Genomic DNA, 23,367 nt, shown 5'->3' with positions numbered 1-23,367 from the left:
ATTTATCATTAGTAACGACAGGATCACCTTGTTTATATTTAAGGATGAGGTCCCAGATTGCTCGACGGGCATATGGGTCTACTCCTGCTGTGGGTTCATCCAAAATCACCGCCCGAGACCCACCTACAAACGCAATCGCCACTGACAACTTCCTCTTCATTCCCCCAGACAGAGTCTGAACCAGACTGTGACGCTTGTTGGACAATTCAAGATCCTCTATCATCCTGTGAATTCCAACACACAGACTCTATGAACTCGATATTGGGTATGAATAAGTAAGTGTTGGTAAAATGAGAGTGCGTTAACCCACTTGTCCATCTCCTTGCGAATATCTTCCTCAGCCATGCCCTTCAGACGCGAGTAGAACCACAGGTGTTCCTCCACACTCAGCTTGTCAAACAGAACATTGTGCTGGGGACACATGCCCAAATTCTGTCTGATGCGCTCCATCTCTGTGCGGATGTCATGGCCGTATATGGTGGCAGAGCCAGAAGTGGGTGGAAACAGTCCTGTGAGAATGGACCTATGAAAGATTCATTGGATAATAAATACATTTTCTGCAGGACACTTCAGTTTCATACATACATCCAATTTTCAGCTAGTAGGGTACGACTGTCAGCCTCAATAAAAAGCACAGTATGGGTTCAGAGGGTTTCAACCACTCCAACACACTATGAAACACAATATTTTAACACTCACATAGTGGTGGTCTTGCCAGCCCCATTGTGTCCCAAGAAGGAGACAACCTGGTTCTCATGCAGGTTTAGGCTCAATTTGTTTAGGGCCAGTTTTCTGCCTGTCTTGTAGACTTTGGTCAGTTTGTCTATGCATACCACCAGTGGCAAGTGACTGGGTTCTTCTTCAATTCCACGAGTTTCCTCTGAGCAACAAATAAGCATAAATTTAGAAACAAGCTTAACATTTCTCACCAATTTACATTATTTTAACACAAAACATGCTAACTTTAACAAAAGAGTGTAAGCTGATAACGTAAACTAAATTTAAAAGTTTGAAAGACAAACTGTATGTTGACTTGACAAAGCATTGTCTGAAATTTTAAAATTGCATTAAAGTTTGAAGGTCAAGATGGACAGAACGATAGTTCTAGATAGAATAATAGTTAGAAAAATTGAATAATAAAATGACAGAACACTTGAAAGATAGATTGATTGATAGAATGAACGATAGAACTCAAGAATGAATGATACAATGAATGATCGATAGAACGAACAACAGATAGAATGAATGATAGAACGAACGATAGAAGGAATAATAGGATTAATGATAAAATAAATGATAGAACTAACGATAGAACGATATAATGAACGATAGAATGAATAATAGAAGGAGCGACAGAACTAACGATAGAACAAACCATAGAACGAATTATCAAATGAACGATAGAACATTATAGAACAAACGATAGAACGAACGATAGAACAATTGAACGAACAAATTAATGATAGAACAAATGAACAAAAGAACAAACAATAGATAGAACGATAGATAGAACAAATTATAGAAAAATAGAACGAATGATAGAACAAACGAACAAAAGAACAAACAATAGACAGAACGAACGATAGAAGGAATAATAGGATTAATGATAGAGTGAACGATAGAACTAACGATAGAACGATATAATGAATGACAGAATGAATAATAGAAGGAACGACAGAACTAACAATAGAACAAACGATAGAACGAATGATCAAATGAATGATAGAACATTATAGAACAAACGATAGAACGAACGATAGCACAATTGAATGAACAAATGAATGATAGAACAAATGAACAAAAGAACCAACAATAGATAGAACGATAGATAGAACAAATGATAGAAAAATAGAACGAATGATAGAACAAACAAACAAAAGAACAAACAATAGATAGAACGATAGATAGAAAAAAAAGGATAGAACAAATTATAGAAAGATGGAACGAATGATAGAACAAACAAACAATAGATAGAATGATAGAACTATAGATAAAACGAATGATAGATATATGGAATGATAGAACTGATAAAATGAATGATAGATCGATAGCTTTGCAAGCACCACTTATTAAGCTTAGATAGAAAATAAGTATGTTGGCTTGTAAAATACAGTATAAATAAAGAACTAAAAAAGAATATAAATAATCTAAACAGGTTCTACATTTGTTTCAATATATTTTTACATTTTAATTATCACTTTTCAAAGATTAACTCCTAAGTGTGTCTCCTGGCTCAACTTTTCAAATACACCCCTGATTCATTCAGAATTACTAAGTCAGAACTGTTAACCATTAGCCTACACAGCCCACCATTAATCTGTTATCCCAAAATGTCAACCTAACTGATCCAAATCGAGAGTCATACCTGAGCGCCTGTGTTCCATAGCACAAGCTTGGTCCTCCTCCATCACACTCAGCCTGGTTCCGCCACTCCACGGCCAATCCCATGTCTCTATGCGGCCGCTACCTAACCAATAGGATTTCTGCAAGGGAAAATACCATGGCCGGGGCAGTCCATACATCCCTGGAAAAGAAAAAAAAACATTATGGAAACCAAAACCAAATTCTGCAATTTTGTTACTGAACAACAAGAACATGGCCAGTGTTTGCACTGCACAATAATGACAGCACTGCAGCTTACCTGGATGCACAGCCTCTATATACCAGGTCAACACACCGTATACAATGGCATCAATGGTTAGCATGACCATAGACAGGAGGAGGTTAAAGTCATCACCCTCTACAGGTGATTGGTTGAGAGTGCGCCACTGGATTCCCACTCCAGCAACTTCATACAGGGCAAAGTACTTAGACCCCAGGCCGAATGCTGTGGTAGACATTAAAGACTGCAGACATACAGAGAGAGAGAATCACTCAAGAACTATAGAAGAGCCAACTATCAAACACATTACGTGCATGTATTGGAACATGGAAGCAATTCGAGGGAGGTCTTCATACCGCTATGCACTTCTCAAAGGCAGTGATCTTGTCGTGAGCCACCTCCTCTCTTATGGCCACGTACATGTAGGGCACATAACTCAGAAAGTAGATGATTCCTCCACATGCTGAGGCCAGTTTGGCTTTAGAGTACAACACCGACACCAGGAAACTTCCCCAAAAGAAAGCGGAGAGAACATTTACATGATATCAAACAACAAACTACTATTCCTCATTGAAAAACAATGTAAATAGGATGTGAGGGAGTAAAAACTAGGTATGGCACTCTCCAGTACCAGAACATGATGGTGGCGACAGCGTAGATTGTGAGGAAGAGCCAGATGATAAAGGGATCGCTGTGAAGGAGAACTTTGCCGTATTTCAGTATGGCAGTGAGGGCCGTCACTGAGATCGAAAGCTGCACAAAGCCTGTGATGAACCAGGCCACCCAGTGCACTGCGTTATTCAAGCCCATCATCTTCATCACCTATGGTAAAACACCTTGCATCAACCATGGCACCACTCTCAATCTCTCTCTAGTTTATTAGGGACACTCCTTCAGTTTCTCAGCAGAGGAATTGTTTGTTTTAAAGGAAAGTTCAGTCTATTCGCTCACCTCTTTCAGTCTTTGTTCCTTTTCTGCTACAATGTGCTGGATCATCATGGCCACAGAATAGACCCAGGATATGACCATACACAGAGGCATCATGTGCTCGATAACAAACAGGAAACTGCAAATGGAAACACTTGTTACAACTCCTCACCTCCACCAATTGATAAATCACAAGGATAATACAACTACTTATAAACTCCACCAGTACAAAGCTAGTATTAACCAAAGTTTGTGAGATGTTTTATTAGTAGTGTCTTTATTAATCCCTTGAGACAATTGTCTTCAGTGGATTTGGACATAGGTATTCTTAAAGAGATAGTTCACCAAAAATGAAAATGATCCCATGATTTACTCACCCTCAAGCCATCCTAGATGTATACGAGTATCTTCTTTCAGATGAACACAATCGGAGTTATATTAAAAAATATCATTGATCTTCCAAGCTTTATAATTGTAGTTTATAATGGTAGTGAACCAGACAGTTGACGGCAGCCATTGACTTCCATAGTATTTTTTTTCCTACTATGGAAGTCAATGGTTACCGTCAACTGTCTGGTTACCAACATTCTTTAAAATATCTTCTTTTGTGTTCAACAGAAGAAAAAAAGTAACTCGATTGGAACAACTTGAGGGTGAGTAAATAATGACAGAATGTTAATTTTAAGGGTTAATTACCCATTTAACACACAGAGGACAAAACTGAACTGAACTCAAACTTGCCCATTTGATGAGCAGCACGGCTTAACACAATGAAGTTGCCCACGGTTCAGCCATTTAATAATTAAAAATTTCTAAAATTACCATTCAAAAGTTTGGGGTCAGTAAGACTTTTTTTTGTGTGAAAGAAATTAAAACGTCAAATTTAAAAAAATCATCAAGGATCATTTCAATTGATCAAAAGGGACAGTAAGGACATTTATAATGTTACAAAAGGTCTCTTCTTCAAATAAATGCTGTTCTATTGAACTTTTTTTTGTCAAAGAACTATTATTAAGCAGCACAACTGTTTTCAACATTGATAATAATAAGCAATGTTTCTTGAGCAGCAAATCAGCATATTAGAATGATTTCTAAAGGATCATGTGACACTGAAGCCTGAAGTAATCACTGCTGAAAATTCAGCTTTGCCATCACAGGAATAAATGTAACATTTTAAAATATATCAAAAGAGAAAAGGTTATTTTAAATTGTAATAATATTTCACAATATTACTGTATTTTGGTCAAATAATTGCATCCTTGTTAAGCATAAAGAAAACCTTTAAAACGTAAAAAAAAAAAAAAAAAACGATAGTGTATCTGTATATATTTATGCTGGCAACCTAAACCTATGACCTGAAGGTAGCATCAAGTTCTTGGTAAAGTGGGTACTTATGAGCTAGGAGAAATGTGTAAACAATTTTAGGAACTCTCTCCAAATGAAATTGAGGCTAAATCATTTGGTGTTTTTCAGCAATTTTAAAACACTTATACATGCACTAGAAAAAGACTTAGTGATTTGCAAATGCTTCTAAGATTGTACTTTTAATGATATCTTATTGTGTGTTGTATTGTTTTATTGTTATATGTGTATTTGTATAATTGGGCCGCCTATCTTGGCCAGGACACTCCTGTAAAAGAGATTTTAATCTCAGTGAGTTTCACTCCTGGTTAAATAAAAATAAAATAAAAAAATAAAAAGGATGCATAAAAGTTTGCTTGCAGTGGTTAGGATTATCTTTCGTATTGTCTCCAAATGAGCAAATGATACAGAAGGTCATAACAACCAATATGTATAAACTTGTACAAAACAAACTTTATTAACATTACAACTTTCTGAAATAGTAGTAACAAACATCATCATCATTTTCCTAAAATCCCACATCTGTTTGGTCTTAAAAGTGTCACCACGAAATAAACTGTCCTAAGATGAGTCTATGATTGTCCTCTTTCCCCTGAGGGAGACTGACTAATGCTGTGTCATCTGCAAATTTAATGCAGAGTGGAAGCAGAGCGGGAAGGTTGCGTGATTTAGCCTGGAGCGAGGGATTTTTTTTTATTTTCTTTTAAATCTCAGCATCTGCGTTCTATCTGACTCCGAGATCATTCAGAAACCACTTCATTATCACATGCGTAACACTCATTAACACAATGTGACTGAACATCTGCGATTCACCATGTCTTAAATGCAGTGTTTTAGGCTACGAGTAGTCAGCCTTCAAGAGAAATTAATACAAAGTAAACAATAGAAATAGGAAGACTAAGCTCACTCGTCTCTAGTGTAGCATGGATAGGGAAACATCTGCACATAGTTTCCAGGCTCCACAACATCATGGCCCACAAATGTGTTGATGATTGCCCGCTCAATCATGTCTAGAAGAGGAAGAAACATGGAAACATCAACACACACCATCAAGTAAACAGAACTGAATTTACACACAGCAGCTTTGCACTTTGGCCATGAGGGAAAGCTTTGATCCGCTTTTCTGAGCTCCTGCATAAGCACAGCTTCCAGAAAAGCCAAACCAGCACTTTATTGACGCGCACGACGCACTAAGCTTTACATAACCAGATGCACTTTTTACCAGAATAGCTTTCATTTTGAATAAAACATCAACTTCATCCCACTTTACCCATGCCAATTCAATACACTGTGGATGTTGTTTTACAGAGAACTATTTATTGCTTTGTCAACAGTTTTGTAAAAAAAAAAAATCCACAAATGGCAGAAATAGCACTCATGAGTTTAGAGCACCACTCTAGATGGAAACTAGATCTTTCACTGCCAATAAAATCAAACGTTTAAAGTGCTCACAGCTTAAGTAGTTTAGAGCAAATACAATACAAAATCCGTTTTTCAATATCCTATCCTATTGCTAATTTCTTTTAAAAAGACCTGCTAAGTCTTCTTATCATACCTTGGATCCACACAAAGCCGTAAAGGAAGTAGAATTTGCCTCCCGTGTTCGGCCCAGGACGCCAATAAGCTCGGCGGATTTCATTGGTTTTCTCTGTGAAGCTGGAGTTCTGTCGAATCTTATACATAACGTGGGGTGGCAGAGATCCATCTTTATTGGTCTGGAAAATCACACCTAGAGAGAAAGCACAGATTAAACTTATGGCTGCTGGCTACATTTAACAATGTATGACTTAGGGCTAAATGAATCATGAACACGTGGTTTTAATGGGGAATGGATGGGTCAGTCAAACAAAGCTTGTTAATCAATGAGTCACATTTCATCCCAAAATCATAAGAAAAAAAAAAAAGAAAATAAAGACTACGTTCTTTTGATTTGTGACATTAATTTTAGGACAATTTTATCGCCTCAATTCTAGTTATAGAATACATATATTCTAAGCACAATAAAATATTTACTTTATTTCCTTTAATTTGAGAGTGGAATATGACCAGCACATTTTCTCTACAAATTTTGTTACAATCACTTGAGGAAAGCTTTTATAAGGTCCATTGATCACTTACTAGCAAAGACTGAGACATTGTCATGGTAGGCCTGGTTCAGTGTGTAATTGACAATGCTATCTTCATCAGGGAAGCCTCTGAAGATATCCACACTGACCTGAAGCATACAGAATCAAAAGATATATGTTGAAATAAAAGTCAGAAATATATATTTTCCTATTATATGAAGAATGCAATTGACTTTTGAAAATTTGTATTCCTGTTAATTCTATTGTATCAACATCAAAACACGCTCCACATGTTTTCTTCTTCTGACCTTCGACATGAAGTTTGTCCAGCCACAAGCAGCATTATCGATGGTGTGCAGCTGCTCCAGGAGAGTGGTTGTGTTTGGCAGGGTGAAGTTCTCCTCCAGCAGACTGTTCATCAGCTCACTGTCTGAGACGTTCAACAACTCATGGTGCCTCTTTAGGTCTGCAATAAACTACGACATATGGACAAAACAAAAGACATCAAGCACATGCACAACATGAAGTGCTATTCAAAAAAAAAACTTAAATTAACGACTGAAACACAGAATGTTACCTGCTGGAGCCACATCAGGTGATTTTGCAATTTACCCTCCTCTAAGAAGGCCCTTAATTGAGCTGAGATGTTGAGCCACACACGGGCATAGTGAGTCACATTACCCACAAAAGCAAACGTCTCATTGGCCTAAAGAGATAGAAAAAAACTGATTTACCCACCTTGAGTACAATCTAAATCGAATGAAAGAATGACCAGGAAGTTTTAATTGGTAAATTGGATTCAGGAGGAATTAATCTGGTTGCAAACCCGATTGCTATGTTATAAATGCTCAGACTTTTTTTCATAGTCTGGACTTGCCTTTTGTATGACCTTGTCCACCTCTGAGCCAATGGGAGAGTAGAGGATTTTGGGATTTGTAGTCATGAGATGGACGAGTAATCCCAGGTTTCTTTGTTCTTTGCTGGTGAAGCCCAGGGAACTCATATTGCCCTGTTTCAGAGCTTCTGGCTCAATAATCCTAACGAAACAACATTAAAAATAACATTCACATTTCACATTCAGAAAGGTAACACACCCCACAACACCAATATACACACCTGTTATTCCCACACAGAATGGGCTGAAGACCTGCCCACAGCTGAACAAAGGCAGAAAACTGTGATCTAGGGTTTTCAGCCTCAGCCTCATTTCCTGCGGCTCCCTCTCCATCCTCCACAGGGCTGTCTGTTGTGTTGGGACCCCATGTTGTTGTGTTGAAACTCCATGAGGAGGTGTTGGCTATAGGAGGAGGCTGGTGGCCTGCACAGGCCCCTTTAGGAAGCAGTCTGGCCAGACCGGACAGCAGATCCACGTCCCTCAGCAGCCGTTCCACATCAGCAAGGTTCTTCAGCAGAGCCCCGAGGTGGGACTGATCCAAGGGTCCAGACATGTTAGACTGCTCCAGACGCAACTGAGGATGGAGGACAGGAGGTAGTGACATATGGAGAAAGGACAGACGAGAAAGCAATAGGCACAGTAAATATGGCACTTTTGGCTCTGTAGACTCTCTCTTTATACTTTCGATTGTTGTCCAACAGTGGTTAGCTTCTGTATGTGTGAAGGTTTTTATTATTCTTTTCTCTGAAACCTCCCACTTTCAGTGTCATTTCCATCATATCTCAAATTCTATATTGTGTTTAATAGGACTCTGTGTGTGAGGGAACTCACAGTAGTGGAAATGACATTCTCAACAGTAATAAAGTGGAATAAAATGACAGATTTGTGTGTCTTTCTCAGGCTAATTTCACAGTTAACATTCACATATCCTAAAACAAATATATATACCTTTGCATTATTTAACAGTTTGATTGGAAATAATGCACATGATTGGAAATAATGATTTTTCTTTATTCAGACAGTGTCCGATATTTAATCTCAAACATGCTTTTCACTGACACTCTTGTCTTCCTGCTAAGACAAATACAATATCTTTAGAAATAAACTTAAATTTTTGAAAAATGTATATAAATAATTTTCACAAAAATTGTTAATATATTTATGTATAATGTATAGGTTAATTTTAATAACAATCAACCCCTGGGACATAAAAGTGACCCAAATACCAAATAGTGTCTGGTAAACAAAATGTGTTGTTTTTGTAGGTACCTGATCAAAGACTCTCTGTGTATCAATCTGATCCCTCAATTCCTCACTCATTTTCCCAAAGAGCTCCGCCCTCTGCCCCGCCCCTCCACCACAAACAGTCGTTAGATAGGCCTGTAAAACTGCCTGTTGTTTCTCAGGGACCAATAGGATTTTGCTTATCTTGCTGTTCCCTCCTTCCCCACAAGTGAGTGCATCAAGCACTGCACCAGTCAAGAGAATTCCCTGAAAAAACATGGGAAAATGTAAGAAATCCAGCAGTTTTGTGAGGCATTGTCATTAAACAGAAGACTATAATTTCTGAGGAAAGGAATTGCAAAAAAAATTAGTTGACATTTTAAAAGCTTCAGGTTTAAAGTGGAGCGGCAGACCGACCTCCATCTCACGCAGTGCTTGAGGATCAAATTTTTGGCCTCCTCCACCCCCAGCGATCCCCAGTGCTTGGGACAGGACTTTGAGTAGAGCTTGACGTTGAGCTGCTTTAGTAGGGTCTCTCAATGCCTTCTGAATCAGACCCCCCTCCAGACTTCGCCAGCCTCCAAGTAATTGCTTCTGGGTATAAAAGAGAGACTGAAACATTATTGTTTTATAACTGCAAGGTTATATGAAAATTGCATGCCCTGATTGGAAAGACCTTTACAGCAAATTACTAAGTATATATAGCAGGGGTGTTTTGTCCCTGTTTTGAGTTGGCAATGTCTACTCAAAACGAATTGGCATGAGAAAGTAAAATCAACAGTATATAAAAATAAATGTAAATGATTTTAGTTAAAATGCTTAAACTTGACGCAACCTTTGTGTCTTTATTGCGCAAAGGTAATTTCAGTTTGCTCAGCAGCATGAAATGAAACCGGAACATATACGTTTATGAAAATATGAAAACTGTCACAAAAAAATCCCTAGACATACTGTAGTGAGGGGGACTTTGCCTCATTTCAGTGGTCTGCCACACTCCACTGATGCATAGTGAGATGCCACCTAACTGTCTACTGAAACCAAACCAAGATATCAGTTTCAATATTAGTAAACATTATTAAACTATTTTTTAGGGCTGTCAAAATTAATTTAGTAACCAGTATGATTAGGTTTAACATTTTCCATCAATAACGCATAATAACCATTTTAATATGCTAGCTAAACCACACAACCTCTCTCAAAAAATCCTCAATCTAAACACATGCCAACAAATCTAATGTCAGCAAACACAGCAAATGATTTACAGGCAGAGAGCGTTGCTGATATAAATTACGGTGCTGCCTGCTCGCCTGACTCTTTTTTTGCAGTTTACAATGTCTAGGGCTGGGACAGAGACAGGTGATTTCTCAGGACACCTTGCTATCTGTTAAGTAGTAGGTACATTATATGTGTGGTATTCAAAAAAATTGCTTACAGCAGTTCAACAAGTATGAATTATGAATGAGAAAGGCACTGCAGCAGCACTAGCACTGCATTAAGAAGTAATGTGTGGGACAAATATTATATTATTTAATTATTGCAGACTTGAAATACTGTAAGTTTAGTCTTTGCAGTTTAAGGAATATAAAATCAGTGTTTGTTATTTTTAAACTGCATTTACTTTCATGCATTTATTTAGCAGCTGCATTTATCCAAAATGTGCTTTGAGGCATATAATGGACAAAAATATTTGTGGAAAGATAAAAGTGTTAAAGAAAAAGGCACTGTTGCATAAATATACCTTTCTACATTGTGTTTTATTTATGTAATCAGTATTTAATCAGCTACGAATATCATCCACACAAAAATTGCAAAAACGAATAATTACATACACTTCTATTCAAAAGTTTGGGGTCAGTAAGTTTTTTGTAATGTTTTTTGAGTCACCAAGTCTGTATTTATTTGATCAAAAAAATAACAGTCCTTTTTATATATTTAATATATTTTGAAAGTCTCATGCTCACCAAGGCTGCATTTTTAATAGAAAATACAGTAAAAACAGTATTATTATTATTATTATTATAACAATTTAAAATAACTTTTATTTTTATTTTTTCCTATGATGGCAAAGCTGAATCTTCAGCATTATTACTCCAGTCTTCAGTGTTACATGATCCTTCAGAAATCATTCTAATATGCTAATTTGGTGCTGAAGAAACATTTCTTATTATTATCAATGTTGAAAACAATTGTGCTGGTTAATATTATTGTGGAAACCATGATGCTTTCCCCCCATGATTCTTTGTTGAATAGACAGCTCAAAAGGACAATATTTACTTGAAATATAATTTTTTGTGCAACAATGTAAAAGTGTACTGTTCCTTTTTTATCGATTTAATGCATCCGTAACTTTTGAACGGCAGTGTATGTATACATGCACAATAGAATGTGTGTGTGTTTCATTCACTCTATACCTCCAGCTGTACAAGCTTCTCTCCAGGACTGTGGGGTTCATGCTGTCCTTCATCCTTTTCTCCTGCCTTTGATCCCACTTTAGGATACGTCCCAAAAATAAGATTATACACCTAAGCATGCACACACATACAAGTACAGATTTAGAAACGCCTATCTCATACATATATTTTAAATAGCCAGAGAAGAAAAGAAACAAAACTCCCAGAGGAAAATTAACATTTCATTCGGAAACTCACAAGAGCCTATCTCAACACTTAAACTTTGACTACAGCACGTTAACCCATTAAAGCGTGCAACGCTGGAGCTCCTCTGCCCTAAAGCATTAGATTCTATCGCACAACCTCTTTCTCTGTTGTCATGGAGTAGAATTGTTAATGGTGCTGCAAACCCAAGCTGAGACTCCAAAGAGGATGAAAGAGGAAGACGCCTCAGAGGAGCATGACGCTGAGTCATGATTTGGATTTCAAAAGCACTGCTGTCTGACCTAGGTTGGAGGAGAAAAGAAGGTGAGAAGACCGACCTCTTTCAGATTGATGGGGGAAGAGAGCAGGAGGCTGGCGGTGTCGTTTGGCAGGGAAAGGTTTCTAATCAGGAACTGCTGGAACATTGACTGGTTCCTGAGGACACTTCCTACAGTGAAACCTGAAGTGGAGACATGCACACACATTTTTGATCAAAGCAGTTTGCATTTGCGTATGTGTACACTACCGTTCAAAAGATTTGGGGACAGTAATATTTTTGTTGTTGTTAGTAAAGACTTTTGCATTGTTACAAAAAAAAATGCTGTTGTAAAAATTTCCGTTAATTGTAAACAATCTGAAAAAATCAGCAACTTTTTTATTTTATTTATAATGATAATAAATGCTTCTTGAGCACCAAATCAGTATATTAGAATGAATCCCGCAAATTTCTAAAGATTTCTGAATGACTGAAGTAATGGCTGTAGAAAATTCAGCTTTGCCATGACAGGAATAAATTACATTTTAAAAATACATCAAAGGGGCGGTTGATTATGATTTCACTTTTCTAACTTTAGTTAGTGTGTAATGTTGCTGTTTGAGCATAAACAACATCTGCAAAGTTACAATGCTCAAGGTTCAAAGTAAAGGGAGATATTTGCTTTTAAAGAGATCATTTTTTAAGGACTACAACAAATGGCTGGTAGGGACTACACGACATTCCTCCCGGGTTAGTGACATCACTAACCCTAGAATTTACATAAACCCTGCCAGAATATGAATATGCTAATCAAAGACTAGAAGATAACTACACATAAACTACATAAATTCATCAACTAACCATTCCGAAATGTCCTGTTGCTTCTACATGTTGTCACTTCTTCTTGAGTCTCTCCATCATTGTCTGACTCCAGTTTGAACATAAAAGGCTAAAAGGTTTTTACATTTTCAGTGCATTTCTGTGTGGGGTAAAAGGACACGAGCTGGTTGGACGGGTCGCGGGAATGGGGTTGTTTCATGACAATATGTCAGTCATCGTGTGGTAACGAAAATATGACTAGGCCTAGACTACTAGTTCTGAGCAGGTGTTGTCAGTGAACAGGCTGTAAAACTGTTGGCTAAATTACAGACACTCATGAAAAACTGATGCTAATTATCTGGGAAACATTCTCCAGACATCCCAAGTCTCCCGGAAGTTCCGGGTCCCGGGAATCTCCTGTATATTGATAGCGGCTCCCTGATGCCCGCAAATTAGTTAAAATCTACCGGAATCTACAGCGAGCGAGCAAGAGCGCGCACATACTCCAAACCGTGTAGCGCGCGTACGGCAGAGAGGGAGAGAGGGAGATATATTGGTCATACGTGTTTACACTATGAGAATCTTTTTCATCAGTTTCTTTTGCAGTCACCTGCATTCACATACAGTATCAATGAATGTTAACAGAGTGCAAATTCCAGTATGACTGTTTAATATGTTTTTAAGACATAACGTTTACACTGGTGTGTAAATCAGCTCAATAACATTCAAACTGCAACTCTAAAAGGACTCTCATTTCTCTAAAATGTCCTGCTGTCTGATTATCTTCAGTGTGGTCTATGATTCCTTTCAATACATGGTCTATAAAATCTTCATATGCATGATTTCAGTTGAAAATCTGCAAATGGTGGTTTTTGAATGTCCAAAGTAAACATTTAGTGTCAATTGAATACTTTGTTCTTTATTCTCATAAGAATATATATAATTTTATAACTTTAAGCACTAAATATATAAATATATAGTAAGTGACTTGCTTCTAATTTCTAATTAGGGCTGGGCGATAAAAAGGTATCGTTTTTTATCGACGGTACACCATTGTCGGTAATGATATAAAAAATGTTCGATATAGCGCTCAATATTTTCATTAAAATGCGTGTGACCACCACAACGTTGCCCAACATCAAATAGCAAACGTAATGAAAGCGGAACGAAACTGCGCTACTCATTGTTTTGTGATTCACGGACCATCTATTAGGCGATACCACTTATTTTGTTTTCGATACGATACCGATACTTTCAAGACCAGTACTGCCGATACCGATACGATATCTCTAAACTGAACTTTTAAATTAGAAAATTTCTTAAATTATTGAATTACTAAGATTAAAATGGGTAATGATACCCACTTAACATTATATTTAAAAGGCATTTTAACATTCAATATGCCTTAATTGGAATTTATTAGATTATATGTTATTTACACAAAGTTAAAATGTTTACTTGTAGTGGTAACCATGGAAATCTACAAAATATTATAGGCCTATTTAAACTATGGTCACTGTAATGTTCATTTTCATAAGGGACTGACAGGCTGTTGCACCATTAAAATGTAACCTTTTTATTCTGACAGCGTATGATTTATATTAAAATTAGTTACAGAATAGAACATCAGTATGAACTTTTAACATTCAATTTAAAAAAAATTAATTACACAAACTATGTAGGCTACAATTTGTTCATTGTGAAATAGCTCAAACATATGTTTTTCTGTCTTCTGCATTGTTCTGGGAAACGCAGCCCTGTTTGAATGCATTGTCGGCAGTGTGTGAACGCTCTCTGTGATTGATTGGTTCTGACTTGAAGCATTTGCGTGTGTTCAGCTCAGATAAGCTGGGAAGTGGTTCTACTAACTACACAATTATTCACTAACAGGTTATTCATCCAATTCAGTGCATATTGTACGCATTAGATTTCTTGTCAAATAAACCAAAAAATGTAGTATCGATATTTTTATTTGAGTACCGATATTTTCGATACCCGACGTCAGTATCGCAATCGTGAAATTTGTGAACCGTTACACCCCTACTTATTACAGATGTTGATCTACCTCAAAGTTTGCCTTGATTGTTCTATGTTTACACTTTTACATTGCACACATTTTGTAAAATTTTATTGAAGTTCAAGAGTTTCTTTAGCACTTACTTTTTTATCTTAATATAAGACAAAGAATGTATTTTTGATTACATTTTATTTTTGACTGGTCAAACTAATACAATTTGTTGTTTGCCTTAATAATGCGGATACATAATTTTAAAAAATGGTTTAAATTAAAACTTTTCTACTTGTCTTAAAAAAAAGTCAATAATTATCGATACCGAACATTATTGATACAAAAAACATTAGATTGTGATATATTTTTTTATATTTCTAATTTGCATAAATACATGTGTGGTTGGTCACGGTTGGTGTATGCATGTATGTACGGTATGGATGCATGAATGTACTGTATGTATTTATATTTCTGACCATGGCTGGTGTTGTAGTGGCTCTCTAGAGGGCCTTGTGCTGAGCTCAGACTTTCGAGGTGCTGTTGCAGTGACTCCAGCTCCTCTCCCAAACTGGGCCTGTCTGACGTAAACAAGTGATTCTGCTCCACAACTTCACTGATCCTTTCCAACAACTGAGACACACTGAGAAATATGAGGAAAAAGAGAGGGTGAAACTTCAAATGAGAAGGGCAACAAGAAGAGCAAAATAAAAAGAAGATGGGGTAAATCATTAAACAGGAGATAACCCAACTAGAAAAAGCTATCTTGGACTAGTGTGATCACAACTGGTCTATACTGATTACACATTATTAGATAATTGAGATTATAGATGAGTATTTAAGTATATAAGTTGTTGGCATAATATTGTATCATATATATATATATATATATATATATATATATATATATATTACATATATATATTACATATATATATACACACATACACTGTGCTAGTTAAACTAGAACACTCGCATTCAAAACACAAGGAATTAGGTCAGTTATGTGGAGGCTGAGATCCACTACAAATAATCACAAGATCATTTCACATCCAAGCACAAAGATAAGATCCATTACACAATCTAACAGCTCATATGATCACAACTACAGTCAGGTGGTGATGGTGACTGCTATTTACACCATATAATGAGAACAGAATCCATTAGAGCCCATCTTAGTCATCGAGAGAGAGATAACAGAAAAAAGAAACAGAGCGTAGGTGGACTCACGTGGAGTTTTTATACTGCAGGAAGCCAAACTCATCCCGCTGACCATCCGGACACAGAGACTGCATGATGGGAATGATGCCCGCCGACGTGAGAGGGGCCGCGCTGTAGAAGGCTGGACAGAACCGGGGAAAAGCAGACCAACAGGGTGGAGGGACGGAGAGGATGGAGGTGAAAGAAGAGTGAAATACAGCATTGCAATGAGGTTTAAATGGGTTTGACGAAGGTGCAGTTGTGTTCAGATGTAGAATTGGAGAGGAACATAAAAACAGATCAGTGTATGGATGGAGATAAATATTTATGGCCAGGAATGTGAGTGAGTGAATGAGAGGAACCGTAGGATGTGGGATAACAGAACAAACAATGATGATGACATTTTCCAAGGTCCACAGATCAAAGATTTTGGGAGAGATTAAAAGACAGGGAGAGAAAAAGAAGCTGCCGTCACATATCGGAGCAAACACGGGGTCGGAGAGGGTTTCAGATGTCAGATCGCTTTGATAAACTCCAAGTGGCCTTCAAATTATTTAATTCATTACACACGAAGAGGTTGACAAGCTGTCACTGAAGCAGAGAAAAAAAACTCCACAGCCTTGCTTTGTTGCATAGCTCTTCTACACCTACATGCTTCCAGTCATGTCTTATAGAACACAGGAACGAACAGCAGTGTTTAGATGACTCACTTCCTCACGGCAACCTGCTCCAGAACAAACTTGATATGGAGTCAAATCTCAGGGACTGGTAAATGATTATATTTGTTTCTCAAAGGCCACAAACACTGCAGGAGTGACAACCATGGACCAGGACTCATTGCTGCCTTCAAATCCTCCTGAGAAATTCCTAATTCAGAAAGCATAGCTCTGTATGCGAGTGCCTGCATGTGTTTTACTCCAACCAGAATCTATTTTATATTTTATAAAAGAGGTAGGAAGCTTTTCAGGACTAGACCAACAAAATAAAGAGAAATAGATGTTTAATTTATGAATTTATCATTCTCATGCTGCGTAGGTCATGCAATCATGTCAGCTAAATGAGAAGTATTTTCAAGCAAGCTAGAGTACATTTACATTTATGCAAAGCAACTTACATTGCATTTCAAGGTTCACATTTACATTCTTATCAGTGCTTGCTTTCCCAACGCTCCAAAGAACCAACGCTCTACTGTTTGAGCTAAAGGAAAGCTATACCTTTCAAAAGTTTGAGGCTCATAAGTTTTTCCTGTTTCTAAAAGAAATCTCTTATGTTCACCAAGGCTGCATTAATTTAATCAAAATAGTTTAATAATAAATAGTTTATAATTTAAAGTAACGTTTCCTTATTATTTTAATTTATTTTAATATGTAATTTATTACTGTGATATCAAAGCTGAATTGTCAGCATCAATACTTCAGTCTTCGGTAATGGTCCTTCAGAAATTACTCTAAATATGATTAGGTGCTCATTTCTTTTTAATATTATTATTAACATTTATTATTATTATAAAATCGCAGCTGTTTTTTTCCAAGCAAAAAAACAAACAAACAACAACAAAAACAACAAAACTGTTGTGCTTAATATTTTTGTGGAAACTGTTGCGAGCACTTATTTAAATACATTTATTTGTAAAATAAAGTCTTTAATTAATTTAATGCATCCTTGCTGAATAAAATTATTAATTTCTTTAAAAAAAATCTTATTGAGCACAAACTTTTGAACAATAGTGTAGCCTATTTCATTTTTCTTTATCAACAGTTAACAATCATAACTAACAATCATAAATTACTAAATTAAAAAAACTACAATTCATAACACTTTATTTATGACCAAAACCAACTTGCTTCCATTATGATTATGATTCTTCGAAAATCGGAACTCAAAACAACATCATGACGGTGTTGTTGTGCGCTTTTTACATAAACACAATTATTCTGAGGTGACTTAAAGGCAACAATAGACCAGATTCAAACCCCCTCATGAGCACCAAGTATTTGGAGGCCGTGCACTAAGCACTAAACAATGGTCACGGACCACGGCAACGTGAATTTGGATTACATGTTTTTTTCTTTGTTTTAATTTTTTTTAATCTAGTTCGTCCAATGATCACTGTAACATTTGTTCAAAAGGACCCAATTCGCTTGCTGAAATGTAGGCTACAACTACCTTTCAGATGGCAATTCTCTGAGAAAAACAATCCCTTACTACGACTTTGCCCTGCATTGAACTGCTAATGACTAAATTAGGCCTATAACTGCTGAGATTATTTAATGAAGCCTTAATTAATGAATGGCTCGGAGAAATGTGATCCTCCATTAGAGCATCGTTCAATTCAGATTCAGCTTTCGCCTCCATTCACTTTGGCAGCCTAGCCTGAAATGCAAACAAAAGGCAGCTGGCACTGACGAAGGGACCTAGAAGGTTACTTAATGTTAAGTGCTGACTCTTTTTCCTCCCTTAAGTGTTTTGTCACTGCGGCGTGTGGCCTCTAGAGTTGGTATCCTCGTCCAATGTCGCCTGCTCTGCTGCAAGACCCCACAGCGCTTTCACCCAGAAGCAGCAGCGTTAGCTAAACAAAGCTCGGCATCAGCACCTGTCGACTCTGCAAAATATGTCCCTCGATTGACGTTAACACTGAGGCGTATTATATTTCTGCTGTTCCAGTGACAGGTTGTCTGCTCACAAGAGGTAGCTACGTTTATTGCCTCGGTTTCCTAACTCTTATATCTGACATCTAGTCCCGCTCCGCAAACACAGCTGAGGATTAAAAGAGCAAAGATCAGTCTGGGGAAATAACCTGATGGCTCAGTAAGTAGATGAATTCAGTCTGTGTGTGTGTGTGTGTGTGAGAGTGTCTGACAATTAAAACCACAGCTCGTTGATTGAGGAAAGCACAGATGTGTCATCATCAGGACAAGATGTTTGAATAACGTGTTGTAAAACAGATTCTTTATTCACAGTGGATTTTAGATTATGTTAGTGTTCAGAGACATATGGGGGCCCAACACCTAAACCAGTTACCCCAGGCGTGATGCAATAAAATGGCAAGCGATAAGAAAGCTACTTTCCATTTCTGCAGCATTGTGATGGGAAGCCAAGTTTACATGGGATAATCATTAGGCGAAAATCACCCATTAGAAGTTTGAAAATGCCCTATTCTTTGAAACGCCTTTGGACAATATCAGCATAAATTCTTACAATTTTGTGAATACTTTGCATTAAAATGGGGGGGGAGACTCGACCCACAGAAACAATTTAAAAGTAGCCCCATTCCACAGAAAAACAGTGGACTTAGCAACACTGTCTGTGAGTTTAATGTTTTTGAAAGACGTCTCTAATGTTCACAAAGGCTACATTTTAATAAAATAAAATAAAATTTAAACAGTAATATAATGAAATATTATTCCAATTTAAATAACTGCATGTTTTATATTTTATTATGTTTGAAAAGGCAACTGATTTCTGTGATGGCAAAGCTGAATTTTCTGCAGCTTCAAAAGTAACAAACAGTATGTTTGTGGAACCAGTTTTTCCTTGATAAATAGAATGTTCAAAAGAAAGGCATTTATTTAAAAAAATCAACTGAAAATTTGATCAACTGAATGCATCCTTGCTGAGTTAAAAAGTTTTTTTTAAAGAATTTTAAATGGTTATTTAATAAAATATTTAATGCTTAATAATAACCAAAATAAGTAAAAATGGGCATGTCTAACATGTTTATATTGCCATTATGTAATGCAAAAGAAAAACATTACAAGTTAAGATACTTTACTGCATTTATGACAAGAAATGGAGGATATATGCCAATATTGTCCAAAACCCCACTTTGATACATGGCCAGTTTCAAAACTTTTGGTGGGCACTATATTTAACATCAAACATGGACGAGTCTTAAAGAAATTCATTGTGGCTGTTTGTATGACAAATCTCTCATGATAAAACATAAAACAATGACGTCTGGATTTGATTTGATGCATCACGCAGCTTTTACACTTTCAGTGTGAATACACGCATTTGCTGGAATCTTGATGCATCACGCCTGGTTATGTCACAGTGAGTGTTATTAATTTTCTTATGTTGTGTGTGTTGACATTTGGGAAAGCTCCAGTGTGCACATTCTGCTGGAGTTATTTGGGCCCTTTTACCATTAGATTGATGCATGAAACAGTTGATATGACAAATACACAATAACAGCACAATAAACATGTTAGAGTCCACGGAAAAGCACACACTCACAATTAGAGGACACATAGTGGAATGATCCAACAAACCCAAAAGAGTTAAGAATTTAGCCACACACACACACAAAAGAAAACTTTTTGACTTACACACTGGTCCAGCATGCAGTGAACATGCACATGAGAAAGAAAGAATGAAAGACAGAGGTGTAGAGAGAGAGAGAGAGAGAGAGAGAGAGAGAGAGAGAGAGAGAGAGAGAGAGAGAGAGAGAGACAGAGAGAGAGAGGAAGAGAGAGAGAGAGAGAGAGAGAGAGAGAGAGAGAGAGAGAGAGAGAGACAGAGACAGAGAGAGAGAGAAAGCATTGAGGACAGATAAAAGAAAGAAGCAAAAATAAAACAAAACATGGTGTGATTTCAGCATTGTAAATAACAGACATTGTGATGACATACAAATGAGGGTGTTCTGTAAAAGAAAAATACATGGCTATAGCTCTGTCTAACAGCCAAACCATCTTTGCAATCAATGACAGATTGGCAAAGTTGTAAGATGCAACCACATAGAAAAGTGGACAACCATCATCATATACCACAAACAACACTTCAAGGGATAGTTCGCCCAAAAATGAAAAATCATGTACTCGCCGTCATGTAATTCCAAACCTGTATGAATTTCTTTTCTTCAGTGGAACACAAAATGAGATGGCAGAATGTTAAATCTTTTCCACATAATGGAAGTTACTTTTTCGGCAATTTGAATGCACGTGAATGAGTTTTAAAAGCTATGGCAGAGAGCAAATTTTGAAGCAATTAACTTATATTTGTGAACAAATCAGAAGATTTGGAATATAGTGCAGAAGTTGTACGGACTTTTCTGCTACTTTTTTGAAATTTGGCAGCTTCTTTCACTTTCATTGTATCCACCTTTTTCCTGGTTAGCGAATTTACCCATGATTCATAGCAGGTTTGAACCGGAAGCCGGTTGTCCTTTTCCGGTTCGAAGCTTTATGAAGATTAAGCGCCACTTACTCAGAACGCCGCAGTGATGTGCTGGTTAGAAAATATGTGAAATAAGTAGGGCTGCCCCTGCCCGTGCACGACTGAAGTTGGGTTGGAAGTTATGTATACTATATGGGAAAGAATGCTAAACCATAATGAGCGTTTTCGTATGTTGCCTATTCTGCATCTCAACGCACGCATAAGCTTGCCACAAAAAAAACGGCAAAAGTAATGATTATGCATTAAACATTTGAATTGTTTATTAATAACTAGTAGTTTCTGTAAGTGTCGACTGCAAAGATAAATTTGAGGATGCTGACTCGCCATCTTAGCAGTAGTGAACGCGCATAGAGAGAGATGCACACTTCATACGAATTAACCTATACATAAGCAGAGAGCAGCCCATTTCTGCTCGTTTTTAATTATTTTGTTTAAAAGTACACATTTCAAGCTTTCTATAGATACTTCTCATGTATGTGAGGCAAGTAACTTACGCTGAGTTTCGTTGATAACAAAATAATAAGACGCGCTCCAGTTCACGCGCTCGCGCCTCCGTGTCCTGTATAACTACTAGCCTATATTTGCTTCTTATTTATTATTCCATGTAATTTGTTGATAAAACATTGATAAAAATGAAGATACAATTTATACTAAACGAAATTCACTTTAAAGAAAGGCTTTCTACAAAAAAAAACTTCCATTCCAAATGTTTTCCGATATATGGGCATCTTATGATCATATCTGATTCATCAGATTCGGTTCCCTTTTCATATAATCAACATAGATGAAATAAATTTAAAAAAACATTATATTGTGAAACTTAAATATAAAACGTATGTTTAGTTTTTTTTGTTTAACTTATATTTAAGCGTCACACTGCTCCGCTTTGCTCACATGCTCTGGTGTGTAGCCTATAGCCTTTACATGCATGTGTGCGTGATGTGATGGAGGGGTGCGATTTTCGAATAATAATTGAATAATACCCAGCGATCTTCGAATATTATTTTTGCTTGAAATGCCCATCCCTACTGGTAACGTATTACACCTTTCTCGTTGGATGCTTCAGTTTTAGCGCAGCTAACCAAAAAACGTCTACTCTTTGGCATTGAATGTAGCTGATACGAACCAGACATAGAAATTCTCTCCTTTTTATCTTATGCTCAAAGCACCGAGTTTCTAAAACGTTTTTTTTTTATCTTCTTTGAATTGTTAAAACAACCAACAACAGCACACGTAGAGCCTGAACTCATTCTCTCACTGCTAATACAGTACGAACCGGAAGTAGGCAACCGGAGTCGTCGTCATGGCGGCGCGCATTGTTTAGAGCAGAATAAGGTGGATAGAAAACAACAGCCAGAAAATTCTGCAAAGTATTTCCATTTGTGTTCCACAGAAAAAACACACATACAGGTTTGGAACCTCATGAGAGTGAGTAAATAATGACAGAATTTTTATTTTTTTGAGTGAACTGTCCCCTTATTTACAGATAAAGGCTAAAGGACCCAGTCTAACTAATTCAGACATACTTACAGAGCATTATTACAGTGGATATGTGAACATAATAGAACCTTAAAGAGTTTATGTTGTTTATTTCTTTAGTTTATCCTTTCTTAGGTTAGTTAGGACTCCTCCCTAAATTAGTTAGTGGGTTGTTTTTTTATTTTATTTTAGGCCTTGCTCTCCCGAGCCATTGATCCCCAGTATCCCATGTTACGTTTTGTTGGGGTCTTTTTTTGTACATAAAATCCTTTACTTGATATCATCTGGTGTCATCTTCACTCTGGGACAGAGGATTGAAGTGTGTGTTCGCCTTCCTACTTTTTTTTTTTTTACGGTTTTTCCTTAGGTACCTCCCCTCTCGACCCCTAGACATAACACCCAGGTAACAAAAGAAAGTGATCTGACCACTGGAGGGCAAGAAGGAGCTGGGTTGGGGTAAGAGCCACCTTACTTTTCCTTCCTTCCTTACTTCACCCCCTACTCCTCTTCCTCTCTCTCTCTGTGCTGTCATGAAACTTACCTTCTTTCACAGGAATGGCCGGCTTCTTCTGTCGCAAGCCCAGGAGTATGAAGAAAAGCACCAGAGGGATGAAAATCTCAAATGCAAGAACCCACTGCAGAGATAAACAAAGAGAAGCATGTTATGAAAGCCACATGAGCTGCAGTGGCTGGCGGTTATGAACATTTATATCTGAAGATGAACATCTGAAGTGTTACAAAGTTCAACTAGGGGTCGTCAATA

At 37.1% G+C, this 23,367-nt stretch overlaps 1 protein-coding gene across 1 annotated transcript in view; it reads right to left on the bottom strand.

The window, feature by feature from the left end:
• The window catches only part of abca2 (ATP-binding cassette, sub-family A (ABC1), member 2), a 59,979-nt gene that overhangs the window by 16,926 nt on the left and 19,686 nt on the right, over positions 1-23,367 (bottom strand). Inside the window, exons 2-23 of the mRNA XM_077241049.1 lie at positions 23,146-23,239; positions 15,981-16,092; positions 15,230-15,393; positions 12,009-12,130; positions 11,488-11,598; positions 9,494-9,670; positions 9,122-9,343; positions 8,074-8,426; positions 7,835-7,994; positions 7,535-7,663; positions 7,266-7,433; positions 7,010-7,106; positions 6,447-6,620; positions 5,799-5,901; positions 3,554-3,668; positions 3,234-3,424; positions 2,959-3,109; positions 2,642-2,846; positions 2,366-2,524; positions 700-880; positions 311-523; positions 28-224 (exon numbers count right to left, since the gene is read on the bottom strand). Coding sequence (XP_077097164.1) covers positions 28-224; positions 311-523; positions 700-880; positions 2,366-2,524; positions 2,642-2,846; positions 2,959-3,109; positions 3,234-3,424; positions 3,554-3,668; positions 5,799-5,901; positions 6,447-6,620; positions 7,010-7,106; positions 7,266-7,433; positions 7,535-7,663; positions 7,835-7,994; positions 8,074-8,426; positions 9,122-9,343; positions 9,494-9,670; positions 11,488-11,598; positions 12,009-12,130; positions 15,230-15,393; positions 15,981-16,092; positions 23,146-23,239 — 3,598 coding nt within the window. The remainder of the gene's footprint in view (positions 1-27; positions 225-310; positions 524-699; positions 881-2,365; positions 2,525-2,641; positions 2,847-2,958; positions 3,110-3,233; positions 3,425-3,553; positions 3,669-5,798; positions 5,902-6,446; positions 6,621-7,009; positions 7,107-7,265; positions 7,434-7,534; positions 7,664-7,834; positions 7,995-8,073; positions 8,427-9,121; positions 9,344-9,493; positions 9,671-11,487; positions 11,599-12,008; positions 12,131-15,229; positions 15,394-15,980; positions 16,093-23,145; positions 23,240-23,367) is intronic.

The sequence above is a fragment of the Siphateles boraxobius genome, unplaced genomic scaffold (assembly GCF_051911475.1).
Source record: "Siphateles boraxobius isolate OS27281-9 unplaced genomic scaffold, OSU_SipBor_1 24, whole genome shotgun sequence".
Classification (NCBI taxonomy): Eukaryota; Metazoa; Chordata; class Actinopteri; order Cypriniformes; family Leuciscidae; genus Siphateles; species Siphateles boraxobius.
Note: the sequence above shows the minus strand (reverse complement) of the source record. Positions and strands in the feature narration are given on the sequence as shown.